Source organism: Panthera leo, chromosome F3 (assembly GCF_018350215.1).
Source record: "Panthera leo isolate Ple1 chromosome F3, P.leo_Ple1_pat1.1, whole genome shotgun sequence".
NCBI lineage: Eukaryota > Metazoa > Chordata > Mammalia > Carnivora > Felidae > Panthera > Panthera leo.
Genome location: NC_056696.1, coordinates 35,762,155 through 35,788,225, shown reverse-complemented (window position 1 = coordinate 35,788,225; position 26,071 = coordinate 35,762,155). Strand labels below are relative to the sequence as shown.

Below are 26,071 nucleotides of genomic sequence, written 5' to 3'. Positions count from 1 at the left end.
AATACCTGTCAAAAAACAATCAGACACTCGTGACTAGGCTCGTGGCTGCAGCAAACATTGACTCATTGAGGTTAAGGGAGCCAGACAACTGGCCTGGCCACCTCGACGCTGTAACTTGAAAATGTCCATTTGCCACATCAGAAAGCGCAGTATGAGGTCATCATCAGGGCCTAGGGCAATTGCTACACGTGGGTGGTAGCAGTTTAAGGAAGAGGACTAATGTTTATCATTCGGATTCCAGTTCAGGCTCTGGGTATAGTGATATGAAGACGACTCCATTCCTGCCTTCAGCATAGCAAGTACTCACTGTAATCAGGAGAGAGGGTGGGGTGTAAAGGGCACATACCCACCGAATTTCACAGCCACGTGGTAATGCTAGATTATGTGACCTTTGGCAATCCTGTATCCCTAGAACCAAGGACTGTGCCTCACCAAACAAGCGTTCAACAAACACTTGCTGAATGCATACAGAGTTGTATTGGTACAGATAAGGCAGTTATACTGGTTGTTGTAAAAAGCCTCAAAAAGGAGGCGCTAGTTGAGCTATTTTGAAGGATGAATTTTATCCCCAGGAATAAAGACATCTCTGAATTTATCTCCTTTCCAAGAAATCTCTATTCCTTGTTCTTCTTCCATCCTGGAGGAGCACGCCCTAGCCTGCGTAGAGTGAGTTTATCAACAGAATCAAGCATCAGAAAGGCCTGGGAGCAACTGTGAAAAGTTCTCTTGAAATGTACAAACTCACCTCTACTCTAAATACCTCCGAATATGTTATATGGAAGCTTTGCCTCTTCACTTTTGTAACCCAATATTTTTGCTGGAGCAATTTTCCTCTTTGGGTCTTCAAGACGACCAGACCAGGTGGTATAGCATAGGAGGCAGAAGGGAGACCACTGGAGTATGTGGAAGGTCCAGGGAAGCTCCTGGTTCAGCAATGACAGTAGAAGAGTAGTTGACTTTCTTAGGTTACAGTGTCTGGCCTATGGGAAGGATATACAAACCCCCTACGGTGTAATCACCTCAAGGACGGTGGTAGCTTACTTTAGCAAAGCACCTTCTAGAGTTTACGTTCCAGTTTACGGATCTAAGCGAGGTCCCTCTGGGATTCAGGGAGGAAAGCGTTAATCTCCGCAACATTTCCCCATCACCAAAAAGTCACATCCTCTGAAGACGTCCCCTTCGTTTCCTCTCGCGAGAGTATGAAAAAAAACTTATGCTTTTTTTATTAGCCCCGCCCCCAGCCCTATTAGTTGCCTAGCAACGATGCAACCAACCTCCGCAGGGCGAGGAAACTTGGGAGCTAGCGATCTTTTTGGCTTTACAGTTTTCATCCACCTTCCAGAGCCGGCGTCAGCGATTCGGATTTGAACCCGCCCCCTGGAGCCTGCGGGCGCCGGATTGGTCGATCCTCTCCAGGTGAGGACCGACGCCTGGGTGGAGGGGCCAGACCCGGGCACGTGATTTGCCGGCTACGGAGGTGACGGGACCCGGGCCACAGTCTCCCGGCTCCCGTCCGCAGCGTAACGGGGAAAGTGCCGGGGCCATTGCCGGGAGGGAGCTTAGGAGGGATCACAGGGTGAGCGACAGCTGTACTGTGCCCGGGAGGGCCTGGGCGGGAGGGAGGAGGGGGGCTACGTGCAGCCGAATGAGGTGCGGGACGGTGATGCCTTACCGTTTCGGGGAAGTGCTGGCACTGCTGAGAGTGCGGACTTTCGGGGACCGGGAGCCGCGGCTGGTGTTGGGGTTGGAGCGTTTGTGTGGTTGGTGGAAGGGCAGTGACAAGGTTCTGGAAGCAACAGGACTTTCGGTCCTCACGAGCCCCTTGTCTGGGTGTGGGGCGTGAGCACGAGGCTATTCCACCCCAGTTCGAGTCTTAATCAGCAGGTGACCTTGGGGAAGTCATTTATCACCTCTTTGCGCCCCGTGTTCCTTATATAGACTGCGTTCCGAGGGAGGGATGGGAAGAGGGTGTGGAGCAAGGGCTTGCGAATGGGAACACCAGAGGAGAAATGGTGACGTACTAGGGTTGTCCCTGGGTCCAGTTACAGTTTTCCTTAAGGGAACATGTTTGAGATTTCCCCGTTCCTCCCGTTTTTTTCAGTCCAATCTTGCCGTTGGGCTGCAGTGACTTTATGATAATGAACTGCATCTATTTGCAACCCACCTCACCCCCGACTTCTGCCACTACTCCCCCCAGATTCTTTTTTCCCCCATGTTTATTTATTTTTGAAAGGGGGGGGGGGTGACGGGCAAAGAGAGAGGGAGACCCAGAATCTGAAACAGGCTCCAGGCTCTGAGCTGTCAGCACAGAGACCGACGCGGGGCTCGAACTCACAGACTGTGAGATCATGACCCCAGCCGAAGTCGGACCCCCGACCAACTGAACCACCCAGGCGTCCCACCATCAGCATCTTTTTTTTTTTTTTTTTTTTTTTTACATTTATTTTATTTTTGAGAGGCAGAGAGAGACAGCAGCACAATTGGGGGAGGGGCAGAGAGAGGGGGAGACACAGAATCCGAAGCAGGCTCCAGGCTCTAGGCTCTGAGCTGTCAGCACAGAGCCAGAGGCAGGGCTTGAACTCATCAACTGTGTGATCCTGACCTGAGCCCAAGTCAGTCGCTTAACCAACTGAGCCACTGAGGCACCCCTACTCCCCAGATTCTTAAACTAGAATCTGAGGTCAGGAAGGAACTTGGATGAGCCACTGACTGATTAAACTCAGTTTTTCAACCTGTAAAATGGGGGAAAGTAACAATGGTAGCAAAATATGCCTTACTGAGGGATTATTAGAAGGATTGAATTTATGTGAATGTAAACCCCTAAGTAGCATTTAACATGGAAGGTTCTAGTGCAACTGAGTTTACAGATGAGGAAACAGGGCTAGGGAGGACCTTCTCCAAAGGTCCTCCCAACTTGTTAACTGAGAGCAACAAGTTCTGGGGTTGACTCTTGGCCCCGTGTTCTTTCACTGATACTGCACCTGTCCTCTTCCCTGAGTGTTTTGAGGGATGTCTCCTTCCTTCCTTCCTTCCATTCCTTTTGTCCCTTCCAGACATCTCCTGAAGAGCTGCCATGTCTGGGAATTTTGCATCTTCCTCAGAACAGAACAACAACAGCTGTGAAACCAAAACCTCCAGTCTCCGAATGTCAGAGAAGAAATGTTGTGAGTTCGGGGAAGGAGGAGGGGCTGCTCCCTCCCAGGATTTTGTCTTGGGAATAGAATTGTAATCCTTGACTTTAATGCTTGGTGGGAGTAAGCGATAATTCTTTGACAGGGGAATTTAGAACCAAATCTACAAGGGGAATTTCTTGTCCGAAACAAGGAGACCCAGTGAAATGTCTGTCACTGGAGCTAGACTGCTGGTATTTCTCTACATTTTCTTACTGCTTTCTTTAACTGCCTCGTGGGGTGGGGGTGGGGGGATGTGCACACTTGACTGATGTTGAAAGTTACACGGTGTGCAAGGCAGAATGGCAGGTGCGGGGATTACTTAGGGCTGATACTGTTAACAGTTTCCCTTTATTTGGGGGGCCAAGTTTTGTGAGGATGCTGCTCACTGTGGACATGGCAGGTGAGAGCCAGCAGTCGTTCATTTTGACTGGCCTTAGGGGAGTCAACCCTGGCATCTGACTTCTCACTCTGACGCGGGCACCCTGCTTCCCACAGGGTTAGCCTTTGCACGTTGCAAACTACTTTTCCCGCAAGTTCACTCCTCTGGGGACAGATATCACCGGAGTGTTTCCCTGCCAGTTGTTTAGACAGAGACATCAGGTGGGTTTGTAGAGAAATGAAGCATCATTTCTTCTCCCCATGCACCTGCATTCCTGACCATCATTGTAGACTGTATGGTCCAAAAGGTCCTCAAGGAATGCTAACCCTCGCCCCTGCTTCCAGATGCCCCTTTCCTTTGGAACCCTGTCAGTCAGTTCTCACTTCAGTGGTTATGCGTGTCAGCAGGTGGGAACGACAGCCAACCAGCACGAGACCTGGAATCCATCTCTCATGGTCAAAGCTTTCCCTCAGGTCTCGGCCTTGATGTCATGTCCTTGTCAGTCTCATGATTAAGGACGATGATCTCTTTTCATCTAGCGCTGACGAAGCTTGCTGGGGTTTGCGCTGCAACAGAGGCAGCCTGTTTGGATGTGACACTGGGGTTGGCACACCTCTATGATTAGGGTCTCCGTTCTCTGCCAGAGCAGGAAGCCGGGTACCGAGGGCAAATAGGAGATAACTAGTATAGCATGATGTTTGAGTGCATCCCTTCGAGTCGGACTGCTTGGGTTTGAATCCCGTTTTACTACTTCTTAGCTGTGTGCCCTTGAACATGTTGCTTATCCTCTCCGGGCCTTAGTTTGCTTATTTATAAAATGGGAATACAAATAATATCTCCCCATAGAACGATGTGAGCCTTAAATGAGTCAATATAAGAAAGTACTTACAAGAGTGTTTCTGTAGCTGAAGTGTGTTAGTTTTCACTGGTGACTCTATTTTCATTGCATATAAATTGAAAATGCTGTGCTGGGAGCTATTTGAAAGAGCCCTGTGAAGGATTAGATTCTCAGTAAAGAATGCTTTCTCCTCTTGCTGTACTGTAACCCGGCTTTGGGGGTATGGGATGCACATCTTAAAGAGAGGTGCACACATGTTACTAGGACACTTGAGCTGGTGGGGACGCGGGCTGCACAGTGCCCAGCATCAGCCTTCCAGCTCCGCTTTATTCTCCACAGAAACCTGCTACCTGCCTTTCCCGCTCTTCTCCAGTTTTTCTGCCTTGAGGGCTCTCGATAGTTAAGGAGGCAGTATTCCCAGGTCTTTTTCCTATCCTCTAGTCTCTGATTCCTGCTCTGGGCTCTGATTTCTCCTTTCCAAGCTCCACCTTCTTCTCCCCCACTGGAAGCGTCTGGGCTGTCCTGACACCGCCATCTTTCATTTACCCCCTTTTACTTCTCCCCTCGTGGGTTGAACCGGGGGACAGCTGCAGCCACAAAGGAGAAACGCACATGAAAATACGTGTTAGCTGATTTCCTTTTTTTCTGTTGCTTGCCTGTGTCTTGGAGCAGGGCTCCCCTGGCTGCTTAGTGCTCACACCCAGCAGTTGCTTTATTAATAGGTCAGCCGTTATCCCCTTGCTGCCAGTTACACCTGTGTTGGCTGGCTTCGCTCCGGGAAGTGCCTGAGCTGGAGGACCGGAGAATGACTTTAGGGAGCCACAGCCTCCAAAGGAGCATTACTGGAACTTCAGCGGCTCCAGAGATGGGGGTGACAGGGAGGTTGCTGGCCGAGGTGCCTTTAAGGTGCTCAGATGACTGGCTTCAGGGCATCTTAAAGGCACCTCAGGAATTAGGCCTGTTGGGGATAGGGGTGAGTGTGGGCGTACATGCTTTTCTTTGTTTCTTTCATTCTTTGATATTTTGAGTGGGTCTGGAACAGACCAATTCCCATGTGTACCTCCATGTATCATGGAGCGTTTTTTTGCGTGTGTTCATAAATGCAAATTTACCTCTTTCTGTGTAGTAATACTTAACTGCATTATCTGCATATGCCAGCCTCCCCCTGATGCCCATTTGTGCTGTTTCCAGTTTTCCATCATCATAGACAATGCTGCAGGGAGCATGCTCGCGTGTACGCCTTTGCCTGTTTGCACAGAAATCATAGGAGGAAAGATAGACACATCTGAAATGTTTGTCAGCATTACTGGTTTATTCTCCTAAAAACTTCTACGTTGTTAGCTATTTTTAATACTTCAAAGCACATGAGTGGAAATTGGGCATTATCAACTATAGCTGCAGAACTTGGCTATTTCATGCCTATCAGTCAAATAGCAGGAGGTAATTGGCAGTTTTATGACTTTTCATACATGAAAAAAGATACTACTAATGAAATACATTTTAATAGGCTGTATATTCCAAAAATATTGGGTATATTTAGAACATACCGTGGAAGACCTTGTTCATGAAAAGGCTGGGAACCACTGACCTTCTACCTTCGAACCACCAATGCTCTCTCCACTGACCTTCTAGACCACCTCTTAGGATTAGATTAGAGAGTGTAGTCATACTTATCACATGATTGCCGTCGCCAGGTGCTGACAAGAGCTGGTGGCTGGAACTGATGGGGCTGTCATGAAACCAGGAGTCCGGTCAGAGCCCTGACTTGACCTTCTGTAGAACTGTGGGCCGAGCTGTTCACTTCCCTGGGTCTGACTGTTTCTGTTTATAGGAGGGAGGTTATCAACCCCTCCATTCCTCTAATTATGTTCATGAGGGAGAATAAATTTAAGATTGAGAAAGGGAGGGGCACGTGGGTGACTCAGTCGGCTAAGCATCTAACTCTTGATTTTGGCTCAGATCATGATCTCACAGTTCACGGGTTTGAGTCCCGCATTGGGCTCCATGCTGATGGTGCGGAGCCTGCTTGGGATTCTGTCTCCCTCTCTCTCTGCCCTTCCCCTGCTCTCTCTCTCTCTTTCAAAATAAATAAGTAAACATTAAAAAACAATTAAAAAAAGATTAAGAAAGCAAATTAAACCTTATGTAAAGAAGGTAGGAGAGAATTTTCAGCATTGAAACAGCTTTCCATTATATGTCCAGGGGTATGTTTCACTGTCCCTGAAATTAATCAGCTTGAACTATCTACTCTTCAAATTAAGGTGGTAGTGGTTTTGTTTTGTAACCAGCCGGACAGAAGGTTCCTAATTTTGTCAATGTGGCAATCTGAGATAGGAAGTGTGGCTTCGTTTCAGAAACTAAGAAGTCCTGGAAAATGAGAAGCCCAGTGGTGGGAGGTGTGGTGCCTAGGGGAGTCTTTAGAGACCCCTGTTTTCTTTTGCTCTTAGCATTCTCTGACTGGTTAGGTAAACATTCAGCAGCTGGCCCCCTGTTTAGCTTCAGAGCAGCTCCCAAGTATCAGTTCATGTTCAGCTTTAGGGAGGGTGAGAGGACCTTAGGGGGAAGCGCCTAATGGGCTGGAAGTTGTGGACAAAGCAGGCCCAGAAGTGCAGGTAATGAGGCAAATCACGGGGGATTGAGAAGAGCATCGCGCTGAGCTGGAGAAAGTGAAGACTCGGGAGAATTTTACTACTGAAACCCGAGGCAGCAGCTTCCGGGCAGACCTGTTAGGGGATCAGAGATCGGGGATTCACATCAGCTAAGTCTGCAGGGTGGTGTTTTTGCCTGGCTTTGTGCTCCCTATTTGTACAGAGATGAAAATCATTTGTGTTGCTCATTACCTACCTTGGAGGAGCCCCTGCTCAGGCCCAGGCATTTTCCCTGTGCACACGGGTAAAGGACTAAAGGCCAAGTCCCCTAACCCCTCATCTGGGCATCTACTCCTCCCTGACCCCTTGAGCCACTCTTTGATTTCTGGGTACTTCTTGCCAAACACCCTAAGGAAACGCTCTTCCTTCTGTGGTCTTCCTCTACCCAGGCCCTTCTGCCCACTTCTCCCCTGAGATCTGTTGAAAATGACTTTCCTGTGCAAGTAGCCCAGTTTCACTGAATTGTTTCTTAGCCTTATAGGGTCACCTTGTCTCAGAACAGAGAAGCAGCAGCGACCTGCAGGGCACCTTCTGGAAAACAGTGCTGGGAAGTGCAGAGGGGAGGCAGTTCTTTCCCTTTCCCAGCCCTGGGCAGGGCCTCCCCTCACAAGAGCCTGTAGAGCCCAATCCTACATGACCTCAGTTTGGGTCCTGGCCCAGGAGAGTGGCTGGCAGCAGTGGAGGCCCATCTCCTGCCGCTCCTCTGTGGCAGGATGGGCCGGCTGGCCGGGGTGCGGGCGCAGCCAGGCCCCGCGAGCAAGCTGCTCAGGAAGCTCCAGCTCTGTTGGGTCTGTTCTAGGAGCCAGCCCAGCTCTGCACTGGAGACTCTCCAGACACAAGGCGTGTCTCCACAGCCGGATCAACCTTGGGTTACCCGACATGGTTACGTGAAGGAAGGTGCCATGGTTCTTATCTTCCTAATCCTTGCCACTTTGCCCTCTCTTCCCACCTTAGGTACCTCTGTGGAGACGTTGCATATGTGGGGAAGACATATCTTGGTTTGGGTACTTCTTGGAAATCTACATGACCTTTTAATTCTCTTTTAGGAGGTTGGACTGCTATCTCCTCAGTTTGCCTTCCCAGTTTTCCCTTGGGTTTACTGAGGCTTATAAAGATTAAATCAGGTTATGGCTATGAAGTACCTAGCCCAGTGCGTGAACCTTACTCAGCCCCTAGCCATTCAGTTCTGCTCTTTCCCCCCCTCTAGCATGGGCCTCTTACATGACCAACTCCCCAACGCTCATTGTTATGATTGGCCTGCCAGCCCGGGGCAAAACCTACGTGTCCAAGAAACTCACACGCTACCTCAACTGGATTGGAGTGCCCACCAAAGGTAGGTGCAGGTCATGTATCCCTTGGGAAGGGAAATGATTAGTTCTTGGGCCTCCCGGGCCTCTGGGCGATTTATTCTCCTTGGCATCAAGGTTACAGGGTGCTCCTGGCAGAAATAGTGGTTGCTTCCTGATTTACTGGATTTATTCCCTGTTTACAGACTTGTTTCCTTTTGGCCTGGGTGGATGGGCCTAGTTTTAAGGGAATGCCTTTGGTAATATAGGGCTTTGCATTTTCAGAGCCCTTCCATGTATATCATCCTGCCTCATCCTAGCAGTACCCCTGTGAAATAGCCAAAGTGACTGAGGAAATTGAGACTCAGGCAGTTTAAGACTTGTTCAAGGTCTAGTAAGTCTGAACTTGAATCTAACTTGACTCTCAATCTGGTGTTGTTCCCAACATACCATGGTGCTTTTTTCATTTCCTTGGCCATTCTGACAGTAGACCAAGAAGTCCCCTTTGGTGGGACCATTGTGTTGTTTCACTGCTGAAGGCTGTTGGTGTCATCTGCAGTGTTTAATCTTGGGGTATATCGGCGTGAAGCAGTCAAGTCCTATAAGTCATATGACTTCTTCCGGCATGACAACGAGGAGGCCATGAAGATCCGCAAGTGAGTCCTCTTAGGCCTGACCTCCCAGCCAGCTCTTTCTCTGCCATCACAAGACTAGATGTGACAGGGCTCGGTTTTCATTTCAGTAAACATCCTGTGGGGCTTTTAACTGGAAGTTGTTTGGTGGACGGGTCATAGCGGGTTTGGGAGGTAGAACAGGCTCAGGGAGATGCATGTGTGTTTGTGGGGTAAACCTGCAGAGGGACGCTTGGTACGCATGGGGCAGAGGAGGGAGAAAGGTGTGGGGGGGGGGGGTGTAAAAACTTCAGGGGGGAAGTTGAAAAGTCTAGCTAGGGAAAATGTTTGACCATTGGGAAAGCCGGGCGGGAGGGGATGTGACTCCTATAGCAACCAAGTCGTTCACGTCTCTGACCTTGGTCTGGTGCTGCTCTCGCTGATGTCCTCTGTTCTCACGGCAGACAGTGCGCTCTGGTGGCACTGCAAGATGTGAAGGCATATCTTACGGAGGAGAGCGGGCAGATCGCGGTGAGCCTTCCCTGCCCCTTCCCCATCCTGGTCTCCACCCTTCCAGCAGGGTGACTGCACGGCCTCACGTTGGGTCTGCCTCGGTGGGATTCCCAGTCTCTCTTCCCACTCATCTACTTTGGGGCCTCTCTTCTCAGGTGTTCGATGCCACCAATACCACTAGGGAGAGACGGGACATGATTCTGAACTTTGCCAAGGAGAATTCCTTCAAGGTAGGAACCTGGCTTCATGCTGGGATGAGTGGAGGTAGGGAGCCAGGAGGGACACGTGAATCTCTTTGGCTCTGGTGTCTGAGGACCGGGTTGGCTCTCCCTTTTCTTTTCTTGGGGAATACCCCCAGTCCTTGAGTGTTTTCTTTCAGGTCCTTTCTCAGCCCCGTAGCCTGTATGTCTGAGGCCCCGGGGATGTGGTAAGAGCTATTTTTAAACGAAGAGGCCGTGGAGGCTGCTCTCATGAAAGAAAATCCTGGAGGATGTGGTGACTGGGGTGGGGCAGGTGTGAGCACATGCTGTTAATTAACAGCCCGGCCATTTTGGACTCATTTATCACTGCCTTCTCTCCCTGGCCAGGTATTCTTTGTGGAATCTGTCTGTGATGATCCTGATGTCATTGCTGCCAACATCCTGGTGGGTGACTCCCCTGCATACCGCCACCTCTCTATCCTCTCTGCCACGTGTTATGTGTGTGTTGGTGGCTGAGCGGTGAGAGTCAACCGGGTAGTGAAAGAAATAGACACGTTTAACAATACAAGCTGATCGTTTTAATCTGCCGGAGCACCATTTTATACTTCCACACCCTTCCCTTGGGAGGCGAAGCTGAGGCTTTGAGGAATAAAGTAAGAACTAGTTGTTGAATGGAAGCCAAGACTTAGACGGTAGGAGTTTTGGCCCCGCGTTCTGGGTATTAGCTGGGTGCCGGGACCTCGGTATATCCTTAGAGTGGATCCGCCCCTTCACTGTCTGTCAGGGCCGCCGTATAGGAAGTTCACCTGCCCACTAACTGTCTGCCATTCAGGTCAGCGCTCCGTGCACCGAATGCCTCATGCTCTGTACTGTCACAGTGTAAACCAGTGCTCATTTGATGGGCTGTGCTGTGCCGTGTAGACATGGTGTCATGGCAGTGCCCTCCTAGCAATGTGGGAACTTGGGACCATCTCAGAAGAAGCATCTGGTCCAAGTCAGGTCTGCATCAGATCAAACACCCTATTCTGAGTGGTTGTGTAGAGAAATGGAAGCCCATTCTGTTTTCCTGGCAGGGCGCATAGAGGGATTGGGGCCCAGGAGCATTTTCAGCTGCGTGACTGCCTCAGTCCTTCAGCCAAGGGCAGGCACATGATTCCCCAGTTGTCTTTCCTTTCTTGGTTGCCAGGGTCACAGGACAGGGAGGGGGCGCTCAACGAGTGGGGATTGCCAACACTCTAGTGAAAGGGCCCTTCTGTGGACTTCCTTCTCTTTATTTAGCGCTGGCTGTTTATGGGAGGGCTGTTAAGGGCAGACCTCTGACCAGGCCCTATTCTTCCTGTGATTCCAGGAGGTAAAGGTGTCGAGCCCTGACTACCCTGAAAGGAACAGGGAGAATGTGATGGAGGACTTCCTAAAGAGGATCGAGTGCTACAAAGTCACCTATCGGCCCCTTGACCCAGACAGCTATGACAAGTAAGGTTTAAGGCCATGGTTTGAAGGGCCTGAGGCTGGGGTCTCATTTGAGAAAAGAGCCTTTCTCCCCCTGTCCTCAAACCTTCTGTCTGACAATCCAGACCTGTAATGTTTACATCCTTCCAGAGAAACAAGGTGTGGAATTGTGGCTTCGATGTAGGTCACGCCTTACACTTGAATAGTGAGGTGTCTTTTACCACCATTCTTCTTCTCTCTTCTCTAAAACAGGATTTCTCAGTCTCAGCGTTGTTGACGTTCTGAGCTGGCTAATTTTTTATCAGAGCAGTAGGGGGCTGTCTCGTGCACGGTGGGATGTTTAGCAGCATCCCTGGCCTCCCCTCACTAGACATCAGTAATACTCCCAATCTGCCTCAACCTAAAGTGTTCTCAGACACTGCAGATGTCCCTGGGGAGCACAGTCACCCCAGGTTGAGGACCACTGCTCTGGATCCATGGTTCTCATCTAGGGTGTTGTAGGAAACCCCTCAGAGAGATGTGTCATCGGTTTTTGAAAAATTTTTAAAGTTTATTGCGTGTATATATATTGTGTAATGTGTAAGAAGCATCTACATATATATGTGTATATATATATATACACATATATATGTTATATGTATCGCCCTAACATTATGTAGAAATATATGTTCATATAAAATATGACATGCAGACATGTACAAATATGGGTAATGTATATATACTGTTGTTTTACATATAAATACACATAATACGAGTAGATACAAACAAAAATTTATAATAAACTCAAACATATGTTATATATAAAACATGTGTGTAGGTGTATGAATATGCATATGTGTATATATACCTGTATGTATATGTATATGTATACACACACAGACACACGTGTCTGTGTGTGGATATATAGCACGTAAAGTCCTTGCCACTCCTGGCTCACCAGAAATGTCTGGTCAGGGCCAGCCATTATTACTGTGCCAGTGTCTGTTAGCAATGTAGTGTGTAGTATGGGATAACTTGATATGCACGAGGTACGAGAGCTCTAGTAAAATGTCAGGTCCGTTTTGGAGAAAGATGTGTACACAGAAACCTGGGAGAATGTGGCCTTTGGCAAAGTATGTAGTCGAGGCAGTTAACAGCTGTGTTCAAGAACACAGCCCTGCAGCCAAGCAAGTGGTGACATAAGTGTGCATAGCCCATCATTCGGTTGTGTTAATGGTCTGCTTAATGTTTGGAGTCTCAAAGTTCCTTCAAGTAGATTGCCCAGAACGTTAGTATTTGGATGTGTTCCTTAATTTAAAGGTTGAAAAGCACTGTTCTAGATAGGGTGTAATAGTATATTCTTCATAGAGGTCCTATATAGAATAACATTCTAAAAGTGTGTGTGTGTGTGTGTGTGTGTGTGTGTGTGTGTGTGTGTGTGTGTGTTGGTAGGTAGGGTTTGGGTGATGTTTATTTACATCGTTACACATTTTTCTGGAAAATTTTTTGGAATGAGCATGGATCATTTTTACGGTGAGACAAATTCTCTGATGGGGCAACAGCTGTGGAAGTGCCTCTGAGAGAGGCTTGGTTCGGTCGATGCAGGAATGTAGAGAGATTTCTAAGATTCTGCTGCCTCCTGCCCTCCCTGCCAGCGAAGCCGTTCTCGCTCCCTCAGATGGGGAATGTGCTTCTCACCAAACTTCAGGGTAGCAAAATTGTCACATCACCTAGTCTAGCCCCTGAAGGAAAGTCTGGATTCTTTGTATCGTACCTGTCTACACTGCATGGCACAGTATAGGCCCTGAAGAAGTGGTAGACTGGATCTGAGGTGTAACCCGTCTCTTACCGCTTGTTTCCTTAAATGTGAGTTGGCTCTGATAGGAGAGGAGGAAGAGCTGTCTTGAACCCGAAAGTGGCTATGGGAATCCTTCCCTTCCCACTGTTATCCTCAGATTTTCATTCGCAGGGATTCTCTTTTCTCCTGCTCTGTCCCAGGGATCTTTCTTTCATCAAGGTGATAAATGTGGGCCAGCGATTTTTAGTGAACAGAGTCCAGGACTACATCCAGAGCAAAATAGTCTACTACCTCATGAATATCCACGTGCAGCCTCGCACCATTTACCTTTGCCGGCACGGAGAGAGTGAATTCAACCTCTTGGGGAAGATTGGGGGCGACTCCGGCCTCTCGGCACGGGGAAAGCAGGTGAGTGGTTCGGCGGCAGGCTGAAGTTCCCAGGCTTAGGGTTGGAGGAAGGGCATGGCAGAGGTCACGCCTCTTATCCCATTACTTCTTCCTAAATCCCATTGGGGCTTAGCCAAGCAAATGTTGAAGACATTTTCTCATCCACTGATTCTGTGTTGTAATGTGGATAACTTAGAACCACTTCTGCTGTTCATGGGACCGTCAGCTATCTCTTGGGCACCACTTGTGTCCCTAGCACAGTACAGGATGCTCCAGTTGAAGTTCATTTCCCCGTGGGTTTATCCTAACTGTGTAGCATGTTTTGAATTTTGACCATGATCCTACGTGTTGTCTTTTACAGGCCAGGCTAGCAATCACGTGTATGTGCGTGTGTGTCTCCTTTTAAAATTTTATCTCAAACCCCAGTTTGCCCAGGCTCTAAGGAAGTTTCTGGGGGAACAGGAGATAGCAGACCTCAAAGTGTGGACAAGCCAGCTGAAGAGGACTATCCAGACTGCTGAGTCCCTGGGTGTAACATATGAGCAGTGGAAGATTCTGAATGAGATTGATGCTGTGAGTAAGAAATTCTGATGGCTACAAAGCCAGTAAGAGTCTCTTATTCAGGCAGGACCTCAGAAGTCAGGAGATGGGCAGTTTTGTCTAGAAAACCAGAACTACCGGGTAGTAGTACGTGGGGAGGAGGTGAGAACAATTGCACCCCCAGTCAGGACTGCCTGCCTCATGCTTGAGCCCCTGTGCCAGTGATGGGCCCAAACCAGTTTGCGACCTAGCCGCTCTGGTACCTGGGGAGAGGGAAGCTCCATTTTGTTCCTTTGCCTATTTTTCTCCTGGGAAAAAGAAATGGCTAACAACACCTTAATTTCTGGTTAGATCATTTGGTCAGCTCTTTTGGAAAAGTCCTTTCCAAATTGTTCTTGGCTTTTTCTGTCCTTGAGCCCAGAAGTAGGCCTCTCCTTCTTCCCTTCCCTTCCCTCCCCTCCCCTCCCCTCCCCTCCCCTCCCCTCCCCTCCCCTCCCCTTCCCCTCCCCTCCCCTTCCCCTCCCCTCCCCTCCCCTCCCCTCCCCTCCCCTCCCCTTCCCTTCCCTTCCCCTCCTCTCCTCTTCCCTCCCTCCCTCCCTCCCTCCCTTTCATTATTATTGTATATTTTTGAATGTACATCCAAGTTAGTTAACATATATAAAAATGATTTTAGGAATAGAATTTAGTGATTTATCACTTACATATAACACCCAGTGCTCATCCCAACAAGTGCCCTCCTTAATGCCCATCACCCATTTAGCCCATCCCCCCCCACCCACCTCCCCTCCAGCAACCCTCAGTTTGTTCTCTGTATTTAAGAGTCTCTTATGGTTTGCCTTCCTCTCTGTTTTTACCTTATTTTTCCTTCCCTTCCCTTATAAGGTTCAACTGTTGTGTTTCTTAAATTCCACATATGAGTGAAGTCATATATCTTATTTCAGTCAGCATAATATATTCTAGTTCCAACCATGTTGTTGCAGATGGCAAGATTTCATTCTTTTTCATCGAGAAGTAGACCTTTCTTTTTCATTTCTTTCTCTGTACCTTTTTATGCCTTCTGTAAGAATTCTCTGGTCCCTTCAGTGTCCCCTCTTTCCCTGTTTCCTGTTCCCTCTATCCTGCTGACTTTTCTTGACTTCTGACTCCTCCGAAGTAGCCGGAGCAAGCGACAGCTTAAGCAGCCACGTCCTGTCCGCGGCGGCCTTCCCCTGCCAGTGTCACATGCCAGGGCCAGTCAGCGGCAGCGCGGGCAAGCACCACAGTGCCTGGCACGTAGTGAGAGCTGGGGTTCTTCGGTGTTGTCCCCCTTGTGTGTGGGGGGATGCGTGGGCCGGTCTGCCTCCTCCAGCCGGCGTGGCTCCCTGCAGGGTGTGTGCGAGGAGATGACCTACGCAGAGATTGAGAAGCAGTACCCAGAGGAGTTTGCGCTTCGGGACCAAGAGAAATACCTGTATCGATACCCTGGCGGGGAGGTGAGACTCCCCTCACGTGGGGCAACTGCCCAGCCCTCGGTTGGGGGTTTAGCTTTAAATTGGGGGAAGGAGTGAACGTGATGTGGAGGGTCTAGAGACGGTGGTCACGGCATCGCGTCGTTTTTCCCTTCTGCCTTTGGGTCACGCTGTGTTTAATTCAGCTTAGACAGTCGAATGGCTCATTGAGATCTCCAGGGGAAAAGGTGACAGGATGTCTTCTGTGTTGACTAATTGCAGAATCAACATCATCTCTTTTACATCTTTCTTTCGTACCACTCCCTCTGTCCCACCCCACCCAAGCAGGCCTAGACCCCAAGTAAATATATGGGACATGAATGATCCCTCTATCATCTGGCGTGTTTGAGGCCATTCCCTGGCTTGAGTGCTTCGTAGTCGAGAGTTGGGAGGCAACGGCAGAGGCCCGGGGAGCCCCTAGGAGACTCTCGTTGCCTCACGTTCTGCCTGTTCCTCTGTGGGAAGGGGAAAAAACACAGGCTGAATTCAGATTTCCTCCTTTTGACCGTAGCTTTCTCGGTCCGAATGTTGCTCTTGAGTATTCTCAAGAGATCCCAGGGCTGGGGGGAGTTAGCAGGCGACATGAAGTCGCTGAACCTCCAGGAGGAAAGCCAGCTGGGGAAGGAGAAGTGGCCTCTTGACTCCGGACCCGGCCGCCAACCTGGCTGCTGGCCTGTGCTGGCCTCTTACCCGTGTGCCCCACTTCCTCCGCAGTCGTACCAGGACCTGGTGCAGCGGCTGGAGCCTGTCATCATGGAGCTGGAGCGTCAGGGCAACGTCCTTGTCATCTCCCACCAGGCTGTCATGCGCTGCCTCCTGGCCTACTTCTTGGATAAGGGTGCAGGTGACATTTGAGGGAAGGGCCAGGGGACACAGTCATGGGGAGGGGGCTAGACTTGAGGTGGCACCAGGATCCTGGGCAACCGGACCTCCCCTCTTCCACTCAAATTGGAGTGCATTCTTGAGGCAGCAGCGTGGGGCTCCCAGCAGCTGAATTTACTCCGCTGGTACAAAAGCCCTCAGCGGAGAGTGGCCGCTGCTGGAGTTCCTTGATCCTCCTTGGCTAAAGGGCCAGCGTCAAGCTGACACTCCTGGCAGAATCAGGATGTTCAGTGGTCAAACATTCCCAGCTGGTTATTCGGTTACGAGGAGCGTGGTGTCTTAGAACCGTCTTCATTCTTTGGATTGGGCGTAGGACAGTTTCCGTCTGGGTAGAGCCCTGAGGAAATTGCTGGCTTTTCTGACCCTTTCCTTCGTGATCTACCTGAGCTGCTGGCAAGCTTGCAGGCCGGCCTCTGGCACACCCAGCTGGGCCCCCATGTTCTCTTTCATGGGGCTCTGGCTCCTGCTCTTACTCCTGTTTTGCCTGCGTGGAAGGATCCAAAATGGACTGATTTCCTTTCTTAGCCTCTCCGTAGCTTGGGCAGCTTCTTTGGTGACTGTCCTGCTAATTGTCTGGGATTCAGGAGGGGGATTATTCAACTCTAGGTAGGGTAAAGAAAACTCGTGGGCTGAGATTCGCCCACCAACTTGACCTTACTCCATGATAAAGCGACTTCTGGCACCCGGTCTTTCTGCTTTCAGATGAGCTACCGTACCTGAGGTGTCCTCTCCATACCATCTTCCAGCTTACTCCCGTGGCCTACGGTAACTATGAGCTAAGGAGCTGGGCAGGAGGTGGGGACCGAAGAAAGGATATTTGAATTTTGTCTGAAGTTTGTCCAGAAGTTCAACTTCATGACCCCTGTATACCAGGGGAATCCCATCAATGCCTTCCATTTTTAAAAGTATGTATGGGGGCGCCTGGGTGGCTCAGTCGGTTGAGCGTCCGACTTCAGCTCAGGTCACGATCTCGCGGTCCGTGAGTTCGAGCCCCGCGTTGGGCTCTGGGTTGATGGCTCAGAGCCTGGAGCCTGCTTCCGATTCTGTGTCTCCCTCTTTCTCTGGCCCTCCCCCGTTCATGCTCTGTCTCTCTCTGTCTCAAAAATAAATAAACGTTAAAAAAAAAAATTTTTTTTTAAAGTATGTATGTATGTTTGTATGTTTGTATGCGGGCATATATACGTACTTTTATGGTATGCTTCCCATACTGAAACTTAAGAATTTTTCTTTGAGCTTTTTTTTCCCTGAAAGCCTGTTCTCTTTCCTCCATTTTCTCAGGATGCAAAGTGGAAACAATTAAACTCAACGTGGAGGCTGTGAACACTCATCGCGACAAGCCAACTGTAAGTATTTTCTCATAGATGAACGTGCAGCTTCCCTGCCACCTTGAGTCTTTGCACCTCTTATATCACGAGCCTGGGCTTTTGTTTATGTACAAAAGGAAAACGTGTCCAGAACTCGTGTCCTGTGTGGTCTCTTTACTTCCAAAAGGAAGAGATGTTGGAATTATTATTTTTAAAAATTAGTACCTCTTTCCTGAGTCTTCACTTGAAAGGTGGCTCCTGGAAGTCCTGTTAAATATGGAAAGTGTTTAGCTGAAGTGAAATACAAAATTTTTCCCCCAGAGAATGCTCCCTTTAGAATATAGGATCCAGGAGACCCTATACAGTGGGGTTAAGAGGAATAGATTTGTTCCTTGGTCTGTCCTGATAATCTGTGTGATCTTAAGCCCCTTCCTTTTGCGGGCCCTCTTTCACTATGGACGGTGATGCTCAAGGACCTTTAGCTACAACCCTTTAGTTTCCAGGGGCTGGGGACAAGGCTATGGCCCATGTCTTATGAGAGGCTCTGTCTGCAGAGGAGCAGGAGTGGAGGAAACTTGTGGTTACAAGCATTGTTTAACCTTGATGAGTGAGCTTTTGGCTTGGCTTTCATTTGTATGGTGTCCCTCCATTTCTAATCAGAACAACTTCCCCAAGAACCAAACCCCTGTAAGGATGAGAAGGAACAGCTTTACGCCTCTGTCCAGTTCGAATACAATAAGGCGTCCAAGAAATTACAGTGTTGGGAGCCGGCCCCTCAAGCCCCTCAGCCCTCTCCGTGCCCTGGACACGCAAGAAGGGGCCGACCAGCCGAAGACCCAAGTCAGCATTCCGGTGGTGTAACCCTATATCCCCCACCCCACCCCTGCCCCGGCTTGGCCTCCTGCCCTTGTCACTAATCACCAAGGAGTCATTTAACTTCTAGCCCCCACCCCCAACAACACACCGTGGATCTCAACAGAGAACATGAGCTCATGTGTTTCCAGACCAATCTTAGCTGTTCTCCAGTGTGAAACATCTCCCCGCCCAGGGGCAAGTTGACCAGCGGCCGTTTCAGGACATGTCCTCGGTTGGGGTGGTCTGGAGGAGGAGGAAAAGGGGTACACTCCCCTGGGTGCTTAGCATAGCTGGCTCTGAGGTTAAGTATGCCCCATAGACTTGGTTTTTGTCCTCGGTGTCTAAACTCACTAATGTCCTTGTGTTGCTAAAGTGGGGGGCAGGGCAGAGGGGGGACACAGAAGCCCATTTTGCCTTCACTTTTGTCTCTTCAAGGTGTGCTCTACTCACAGTCCTTACTTGCCTGCTTTGTTCCCCTCCCTCATCTTCCCTTTGGATTGTCCGGTGTGATGCATGGCATTGTCATCGTGTCTGTCGAGGTGGGAAGGGGTGGTGGGCGAGACAGAAGTCAAGGCTCTGTTGATGCTCTCTCTACAGGGGGCTTCAATGGATCGGGACTGGGGAGTGTGGTTCCCCCCCCCCGCCCCTCCTTTCCTCTCAAGCCAGGTCGTGAAAGGGTCAGCCCAGGCCTCAGAACATCCACAGATGCTCTGGAGCCTACAGGTGGACATAGAGCGAGAGCTCGCACCTCGGTTCACGAGAACCAGTCTGAAGTGTGCGGTGCCCTGGGGGAGTTGGCTCTGAGCACGTGGGAAATAGCTGGGTTGGTAGTTTTCACTTCGGGAGCCAGGCACAGGGCCCTTGGCAGTTGCGGAGTGAGGTTCGGAAGAGGACGGTCTCTAGCTCTTACTGGGCTCTTGTAGGGCGGTCGTGTCTTTTTCTCCCCAGTGGCTCCCCATTTGCCAACCACAGCAGCTTTCCTGCCAAGGCCAGTGACCTCTGGGGCTGTCGAGAAGGACAGAGTTAAAGAGTCACCTCTGATGGAATTGCTCAAACAACAGAGAAGAGTCCACTAGAGCTTTTTCTGATTTTCCCGTAATTTTCAACACACTCCCCTCTTTACGTTAAAAAAAATTACGCAAGAGCAGTTGTTGTTTTCTTTGTTCTAAATATGGAGAAGCCTGGTCATGAATTTAATCTCCCTCACTGGCATATTCTTTTGTCTCATCTTGCCATCCAGAAGTCTTCGGGACCCTGAGGGGTCTAGCCTTTCATTGTCCGGAATTGCCTGTTCACTTGCGTCACCTTATTTTCTCAGTAGGGCTAAACAGGAAATGTTTAGAGCAAGGAGTTCTTCTTAGCTTCTTGGTGACCCATGGCGGCATACTCCTCCCCCCCTCCAATTCTGTATCTAAAACAGGAACGTATGTGCAGTTTTCTGAGAGGGAAGTCCAGATCTCTCATGAGATTTTGTTTTAAAAGCGATGGAATGGGTCCACACCTTGTAGTTACCGATTTGCCTTTTAGAGGTAACCAGCAAGAGCCAGTTACCTGTTTGCCAAGGGTGTTTTCGTTGGGTGATAGATGACCTTTTGTCATGGTTCTCACCTAGGAGCAGTCATTAGAATCCTCTTTAGAACTTTTGAAACCTAGACGTGCCTGGGTCCACTTCAGGCTTAATACTAACTCAGAGTCTTTGGGATTGGGGTCTGGACATGCACGTATTGAAACAACTTCCCGAATTCTGATTCCTACTCCATGTTAGAACTCCTTTTTATGAAGTTGTGGGGGAGAAATACTGGAATAGTTCCTTGGACAGCACGTCAACCTAAGAATTCTGAATTCCTCTCGGCTCGGAAGGGGTGATTCTTTGGAGTTAGATGTGTGAGCAGATCAAGCAGATCACAATATTAAATGAGGTGACGCCTGTGAAGGCAGTCTGCTGTGTTCTAGAGGGTCACCCTAGGTTCTAGTCCCATCTTTAACCCTTTGTGTTGAACAGATCCCTGTGTGAATAAATGCACTTGGGTAATAGCTGGGAATTTTAAGCACTCTGGGTAAAGGCACAGAGATAAAACTTGTCGAACGATAAGGGTTATCATCATAGGCAGCCCACTTGTGACCATGAGTCCTTTATTCTTACACCCATCACGGCCTTTCCAAAGGCTGCTTGCCTAGATTCTGCTCCTAATTGCGTCTAACCTGCTATTCCTGTTTCGCTGTTACATTCTATGTACACAGTGTCTTTGTGGGGCTTGGTGGTGAGGGTGGTGGAGGGGTCGGGTACACAGAAGTAGAAGAAAAGGTCCTTGCCCTGAAGAAGGTTATATTAGAGACAGGGTGTATAATTTATGCTAAATGAACATTTGTGAAAGAGCGACACATCGAGTCTGTAAATGTAGACATTGCTGTGGAGTTCAGATTACTTCTCCTGACGTTCCTCTTGTCCTCTGGCTAGGAGACTAAAGGGGCTGGGAGGAGAGAACCCCCACCCCGCCAGGTGAGAATGAGGCCTAGGTGGTATGTGTGGCACTTTGAGAAGGTGGCCTCATCTCACTTGGCTGGCAGCATTTTAGCCTAAATGATTATTCTTTTTTTTTTTTTTCTTTTTTTCCTGCTGTGCAGTGAGAGCAATTCAGAGCTCATGAATGACAAGCAGGAGCATCTTGAGCCAAAGACTTTGGATTTGGGCTGTACGTACTTTTAGTGAGAGGAGAATTCTCTAACGAGCTAGCATTGTGTTACCCTGTTGTAAACCCCACCATGGGACACACAGGTCACTGGGGAGTTCGTGCTGGCCCTCAGCCCGCCCATCGTTTCTCCACTCTCCCCCTGTCCTAGTGTGCTTCTCCCAGAAGAGGAGACTGAGGTGGGCTTACTATGCTCAGGTGGGACCCAAGAAATTAGGATTTGACAGTAGCATGGGTTTCAGCGTCCTTCAGTAGATTCTAGAGCAAGCAAGATCCCTCCAGAGGAGTTAGAGCAGGAAGAAGCCAGGAGGATACAGAAGGCGTAGAGCTCTTACTCCACATTTCAGAGAAGTTCTCCTTCCTTTCTTTTCTGTCTTCCTCTTCCTTTCTTACTAAAACGTGTATTGGCAGTATATACATATGACTGTAATTGTGCCTAGATCACAGATTCTACAAAGAAAGGATGGATTCCGGAGTACCCTTTGCTGAGACTTTCCATTTCATTGTGGGAGAAATAGGCGAAGGCTTTAGCATTTAATCTATTAAATTGTTTAGTCTAGTAAATGAGGAAAGGAAAATCGTTGTATATTTTGTTTTCTCGCTTGGAAGCCGAACGATGAATTTTGTGACAGACTTGAACGAGGAATGTAAAGCAGATTTAGAGAACTAGCTTCTCTGGTCTCTTAATCCTCAAATTAGAATTTAGCTCTTATTATCTGTATTATCTCTGGGTTTGTTTTGACAAGGGGATTGTTTTACATTCAGCTGCAAAGCAGAATAAGAAAATGTTTCAAAAACGTGCATGGTGCTGGGGGTCCGCCCTCTCTTATTGTCTCAGGTTTGTTTGCTGTCCTTCCGCGAAGTTAGAGTTAGGAATACAATTTACTCCTATTCCTAGACTGAATGAATAGTGTTTCCTGGGAGGTTCTGGGTGTTCCTCTTTGCAACCCACAGTTGATCTGCAGAGGCCCTGGCATTTTGAAGAAACATGACATAACCTTGGAAATAAATCCGTCTTATAATCTTTCTGTGAGTAGGAGATCTAAGTTCTGGAGAAACTCATTGGTGCTTGGAGTAGCCAAAGGATGGGGAAGAGTGTCCAAGAACTGAGAGAACTATATCCGGGTTACAGAGTCTTACGCACATTCCGTTGTCTTTGCTGAGTTCAGAGGCCACGTTGTGGTCGTTTGCAAGAAATGTGATAAATTTACTCAGGTTTTCTAGTATGCATTTTCCCTGGGTCACGTTCTAAATATTTTCATTTTGAAAAATATCTAACAATCGAGTCAGATTGCAGCACTGGCAACTAGATCAGGGTTGATCTCTGACTTCCCGCAGAGGTGACATCAGCCATCAGAAGTACGTCCAGGAATTTAATTTAGATGCATAGTGTCCAGAAGACTGTATCCAGTGGGAGTATAAGTATGCTCACTGACTGGCAGACCCTGGTCGAGTCTGTATGTTGACTGACTGACCGAGAGACTATGTATGGTAGGGTCCCGGTGCTGACTGACAGACTCTGGTAAGATCCATATGCTGACCGCCTGACACACTCCAGTAGGATCTGTATGCTGATGACTGACGGACTCTATTGGGGTCTGTATGCTGACAGTCTGTTTTCTAATTGTGGCAGTTAATAGTATATGCGCATCATTGTCATTCTGTGTCTGTTGCATGAGTCCTACAAAGAAAGGAAGGAAACACTCACTGTTTTTTTTTTTTTTAAGGGGGACATTCTGTACGCTATGATTTTTAATAGACCTTTCTTTTAGAGTAGCGGCCAAATCCCCACCGTTTTGCAGCAAATGATGAAAACATCACTTGTGTGTGGTATTTTGTAAACTCAGCGAAGGAAATGCCTACTCAAAGCCTGAAATTGTTACCTCTGCCCGAATTCATTCCATCCATTCTCCCACTTCTAGGCAGGACTTCCCTTTCACTGCCTGTTTCTGAACCTTCTGTGTCCTCAGCTTCCCTGTTACGGGATGTAGCAGTGGCTCATGCCGCTGTGTGTAGTTGGCCATGCATTTGGCTCTCACTCATAATCTAGTACATAAAAATGCAAGGGAAGTTTTGCACTTAAAAATTGATTTTAAGAGTTGGCAGAAGTATTCTTTCCAGCAAGCCTTTCACTGGGGATCTAGGACCATTATTCACCAACTTGGTGTTTTTGTATCTGAATCGCTTGTGCACATTTTTAAAATCGTGTTGGAATAACAAAATCAACTCATTCTGATCTGGTGGCAGTTTTACTGTGGCAAAAGCAAAGGACTGATCACCAGCTGTGCCCCTTGGAGGGGGTTGGAAATGGGTGAAGGGAATGGACTGACTTGGGAACTCACGTACTAGTTATCCTGCGGATTTCCTAGGCACAGCTCTGGTGAAAAAGGAATGTGAGTCCTTACCAGCGTTCTGATTTAATCTGGTGACATTGATATCAAAATATGCCCCTCAGATCCACAGAAGGTGTGTATAACTATATTTGAAATGTTTTTTGTGTGTGCGCGTGTGTGTAGAATGGGTAAATAAAATTGGCGTGTAACTTGAACCTATCAGAAGGCTTCTGGGTTTTTTGTTTTGTATTTCGGATTGTGTTCTCCACCCACTCCCCCCACCTCCAAAACGATCTCATGCTGCTCCGTGATCGAGCCTCAGACAAGCCAAAGCCAGTTGGCAGTGTGACTGGAGTCCTTGATGGAGTCATGGCTCTCTTCCACCACCTTCTGGGAAACATGGGTAGGACGTTATGGAAGGCACGTGAACTTGAGTAGGAGTTGTGTGTACTTTTTGGCGCCTCTACAAGAATTAAGAAAAAATTAACCTTTGCCCACACCGTACTGTGACTCCCATTAGCAATGTGTACCTCTTCGTCGTAAAGAAAAAATGTGGAGATCTCTTAGAATTTAGTGGGCTGTTCCTTCTGGAATATGACCTGCCTGTTTCTAAAGCGCTTACAGCCGAAGGGATAAAATGGCATTTATCTTCTGAGACAGGAAAGATAGGTGGGATTGTGTCACTGTCTCCTGCCTCATTCCTTGGTACCCTCGCAAGGAGCAGGAGCTCGTTAGACATGCAGACCCTCCGGCCCCGTCACAGGCCTCCTGAATCAGAATCCTCATCCTCATGGGATTAGCAAGTGATTCAGATGCACATTTATCACTTGAGCAACACTGCTCTCAGGGCAAGAATTTCTCCAGAAAAAAAAAACATTAAATCCCAGTTTATGGGAAGAAGTTGATTTGTGCTACGACCGGTTGCGGGACGGACTGGGATAACAACTGTAGAGACCCTCTTCACAAGCCAAGTTGCCCTGAATGTGGTGCCATTTTCTCGGCATGGTCTTTTGGCTGGTAGGGGCCTACGTGCTCTCCTTTTACCACAGGGCTTACGTGGCTCGTATCTTGGGCATATGGCTTATGGTCTAGGTCTGGAAGGACTGCCTGGTCCAGCATGGGTACAAGGTTGGTTTCTCAGGGAAAGAAGCCCATGACTGTACCGGTGGAGTTTGGCTGAATCCCAAGGGTAAAACGGGTATGTGTGAGCACACCAGAGTGTCCATGCGTGTGTGCGGATGTGGGGGTCTGGCCTGTGGGGGAGCGGTGGAAGCGGGGGGGCGGGGGCGGGGATTCTGCGTTACTTTTACTGGTCCCTTTGTGGTGGTGTAATGGCTTTCTCTTTCTTCTCCGGCTCCTAGGCGGAGTCCATGCTGGCTGTGCACAGGCACTTGTCTTCCACGATGTCCCTCACGTCGCATTCCTGATGACGAGAAGTTTGAGAGGCCAGACTTCTCCAGGATCAACTATAAAGCTTGGGATGTCAGCTCCACAGGGGCTTGATCAGGAAGTTGAGCGGGGATCGGACGTTGAGATCCCCCAAAATGAGGCCTGGAAAAACATCACATTTCTTCCCCTCATGCCTAATGGAATTTCTGCTACACTGAAGAACTTCACTTCCCTGTGCCTCAAAATATCTAACAGCCTGAGTCCATTAGTTTTTATTATCTCCTTGCTGGGTGTGACCTCAGTTGGTCAATCTTGTTCCGTTTGGGCATTTAACTTCCTACCTGCAATTGTATCCCTGGCTGGCTGTTCTTTCCTGAAATGCACACGTACCTCTTTGGATTTAATTGTTTCCAAGTGAGCGGGCTGTGCTGCGCAAGCCTTTTCTGTGCTCTAAGAGCTGGTCTCTCCATCCGTTCCGGGCGAACGGGCTTGAGTACGACATACCTATGCGAGCAGTCCCTTTGTCACGTTGGAAACAAGAGACACATTCACCAGGTGAATAGACAGGGTATCTGAGAAATTCAGTCCCTGAAACGTCTCTACTGTGGTGATGGAGAAGCAGCGTCAGCTGCCTTTTCGTTTAGAGAAGGTTTTCTTGTTCCAGGCCCCGTAAGGGCAGGATCTGACTGCAAGGCCTCCCCAGAATGCATACCCATCTTCTAACTTCCCTTTTCATTTTCTACCTGTATTTTCTAGCTGATGCTGGGTCCTCTCATAGCTGCAGAGGGATAATACCGTTCTCCAGTGGGTGGGAATGAAGACGAGAAAGAAAAGTAGGGCACCATTTGCATTACCTGAAGAAGTAAAGAAGGTTCCTTGGGAATCAACTCTACCAGGGAGTTCTGGCTTCAAAACAAGTGTAGGGGGACGTGACTTTCTGTGGGGTCTGTCACCGTGATGTGGTCTCTAAGCTGCCGCTGTGACTTCAAGAGCAGTCTTCTGATGCCTGCCTCTTAGCTAATTGTCACTATTGGGGTCTACTGATCAGGTCTCTTAGGTAAAATGCGGCAGGGGAGGGGCAGGGAACAAAGGGGAACCACGTCCTTGATGTATCCATCATTTGGTTTCCCGTAAAGATAAGCCAGGTAATCATTAACTAGATCAGTGGTTGTCAAATGTACAAATATCTTTGTCAGTGTGATTTTAATCTGTCACCACTCCAAAGGAGGCTATGGAACTATGGAAGCTCCAAGGGATAAATATCTTACATGCAACCCCCCACCCTTTTTTTTTTTTTTTAAGAACAGTAAGTTTTTAGCTTTGTAAATAA

At 48.6% G+C, this 26,071-nt stretch overlaps 2 protein-coding genes across 16 annotated transcripts in view; one reads left to right on the top strand and one right to left on the bottom strand.

The window, feature by feature from the left end:
- LOC122212006 (ubiquitin thioesterase OTU1) overlaps nt 1–1,857 on the bottom strand; it is a 35,107-nt gene extending 33,250 nt beyond the window's left edge. The window contains exons 1-2 of one of the 4 annotated variants that reach the window (XM_042925607.1): nt 1,673–1,844; nt 746–923 (exon numbers count right to left, since the gene is read on the bottom strand). Coding sequence is in view for 2 of the 4 variants with exons in the window: in XM_042925602.1 (XP_042781536.1) it covers nt 1,042–1,137 (96 nt within the window). In the remaining 2 variants the exon portion in view is untranslated. Of the gene's footprint in view, nt 1–745; nt 924–1,041; nt 1,177–1,274; nt 1,357–1,672 lie in introns of those variants that run through there. The other 3 variants (XM_042925608.1, XM_042925603.1, XM_042925602.1) reach the window with 3 other exon arrangements.
- PFKFB2 (6-phosphofructo-2-kinase/fructose-2,6-biphosphatase 2) lies at nt 1,328–26,040 on the top strand. 12 transcript variants are annotated; one of them, XM_042925614.1, is made up of 16 exons: nt 1,328–1,416; nt 3,054–3,164; nt 8,246–8,371; nt 8,884–8,980; nt 9,400–9,466; nt 9,604–9,678; nt 10,036–10,092; nt 10,997–11,121; nt 13,075–13,282; nt 13,688–13,834; nt 15,169–15,273; nt 16,003–16,132; nt 16,873–16,935; nt 17,449–17,513; nt 18,135–18,314; nt 24,714–26,040. In XM_042925614.1, exons 2-16 carry the CDS (start codon nt 3,074–3,076, stop codon nt 24,777–24,779), a joined length of 1,602 nt encoding a protein of 533 aa, XP_042781548.1. In that variant the 5' UTR covers nt 1,328–1,416; nt 3,054–3,073; the 3' UTR covers nt 24,780–26,040. The 12 variants fall into 12 exon arrangements, with proteins under 12 accessions (XP_042781548.1, XP_042781547.1, XP_042781551.1 ...); XM_042925613.1 differs by having other exon boundaries at nt 18,135–18,326; XM_042925617.1 differs by lacking the exons at nt 1,328–1,416; nt 3,054–3,164 and adding an exon at nt 1,475–1,576 and having other exon boundaries at nt 18,135–18,326.
- Nucleotides 26,041–26,071: the final 31 nt, after the last annotated feature.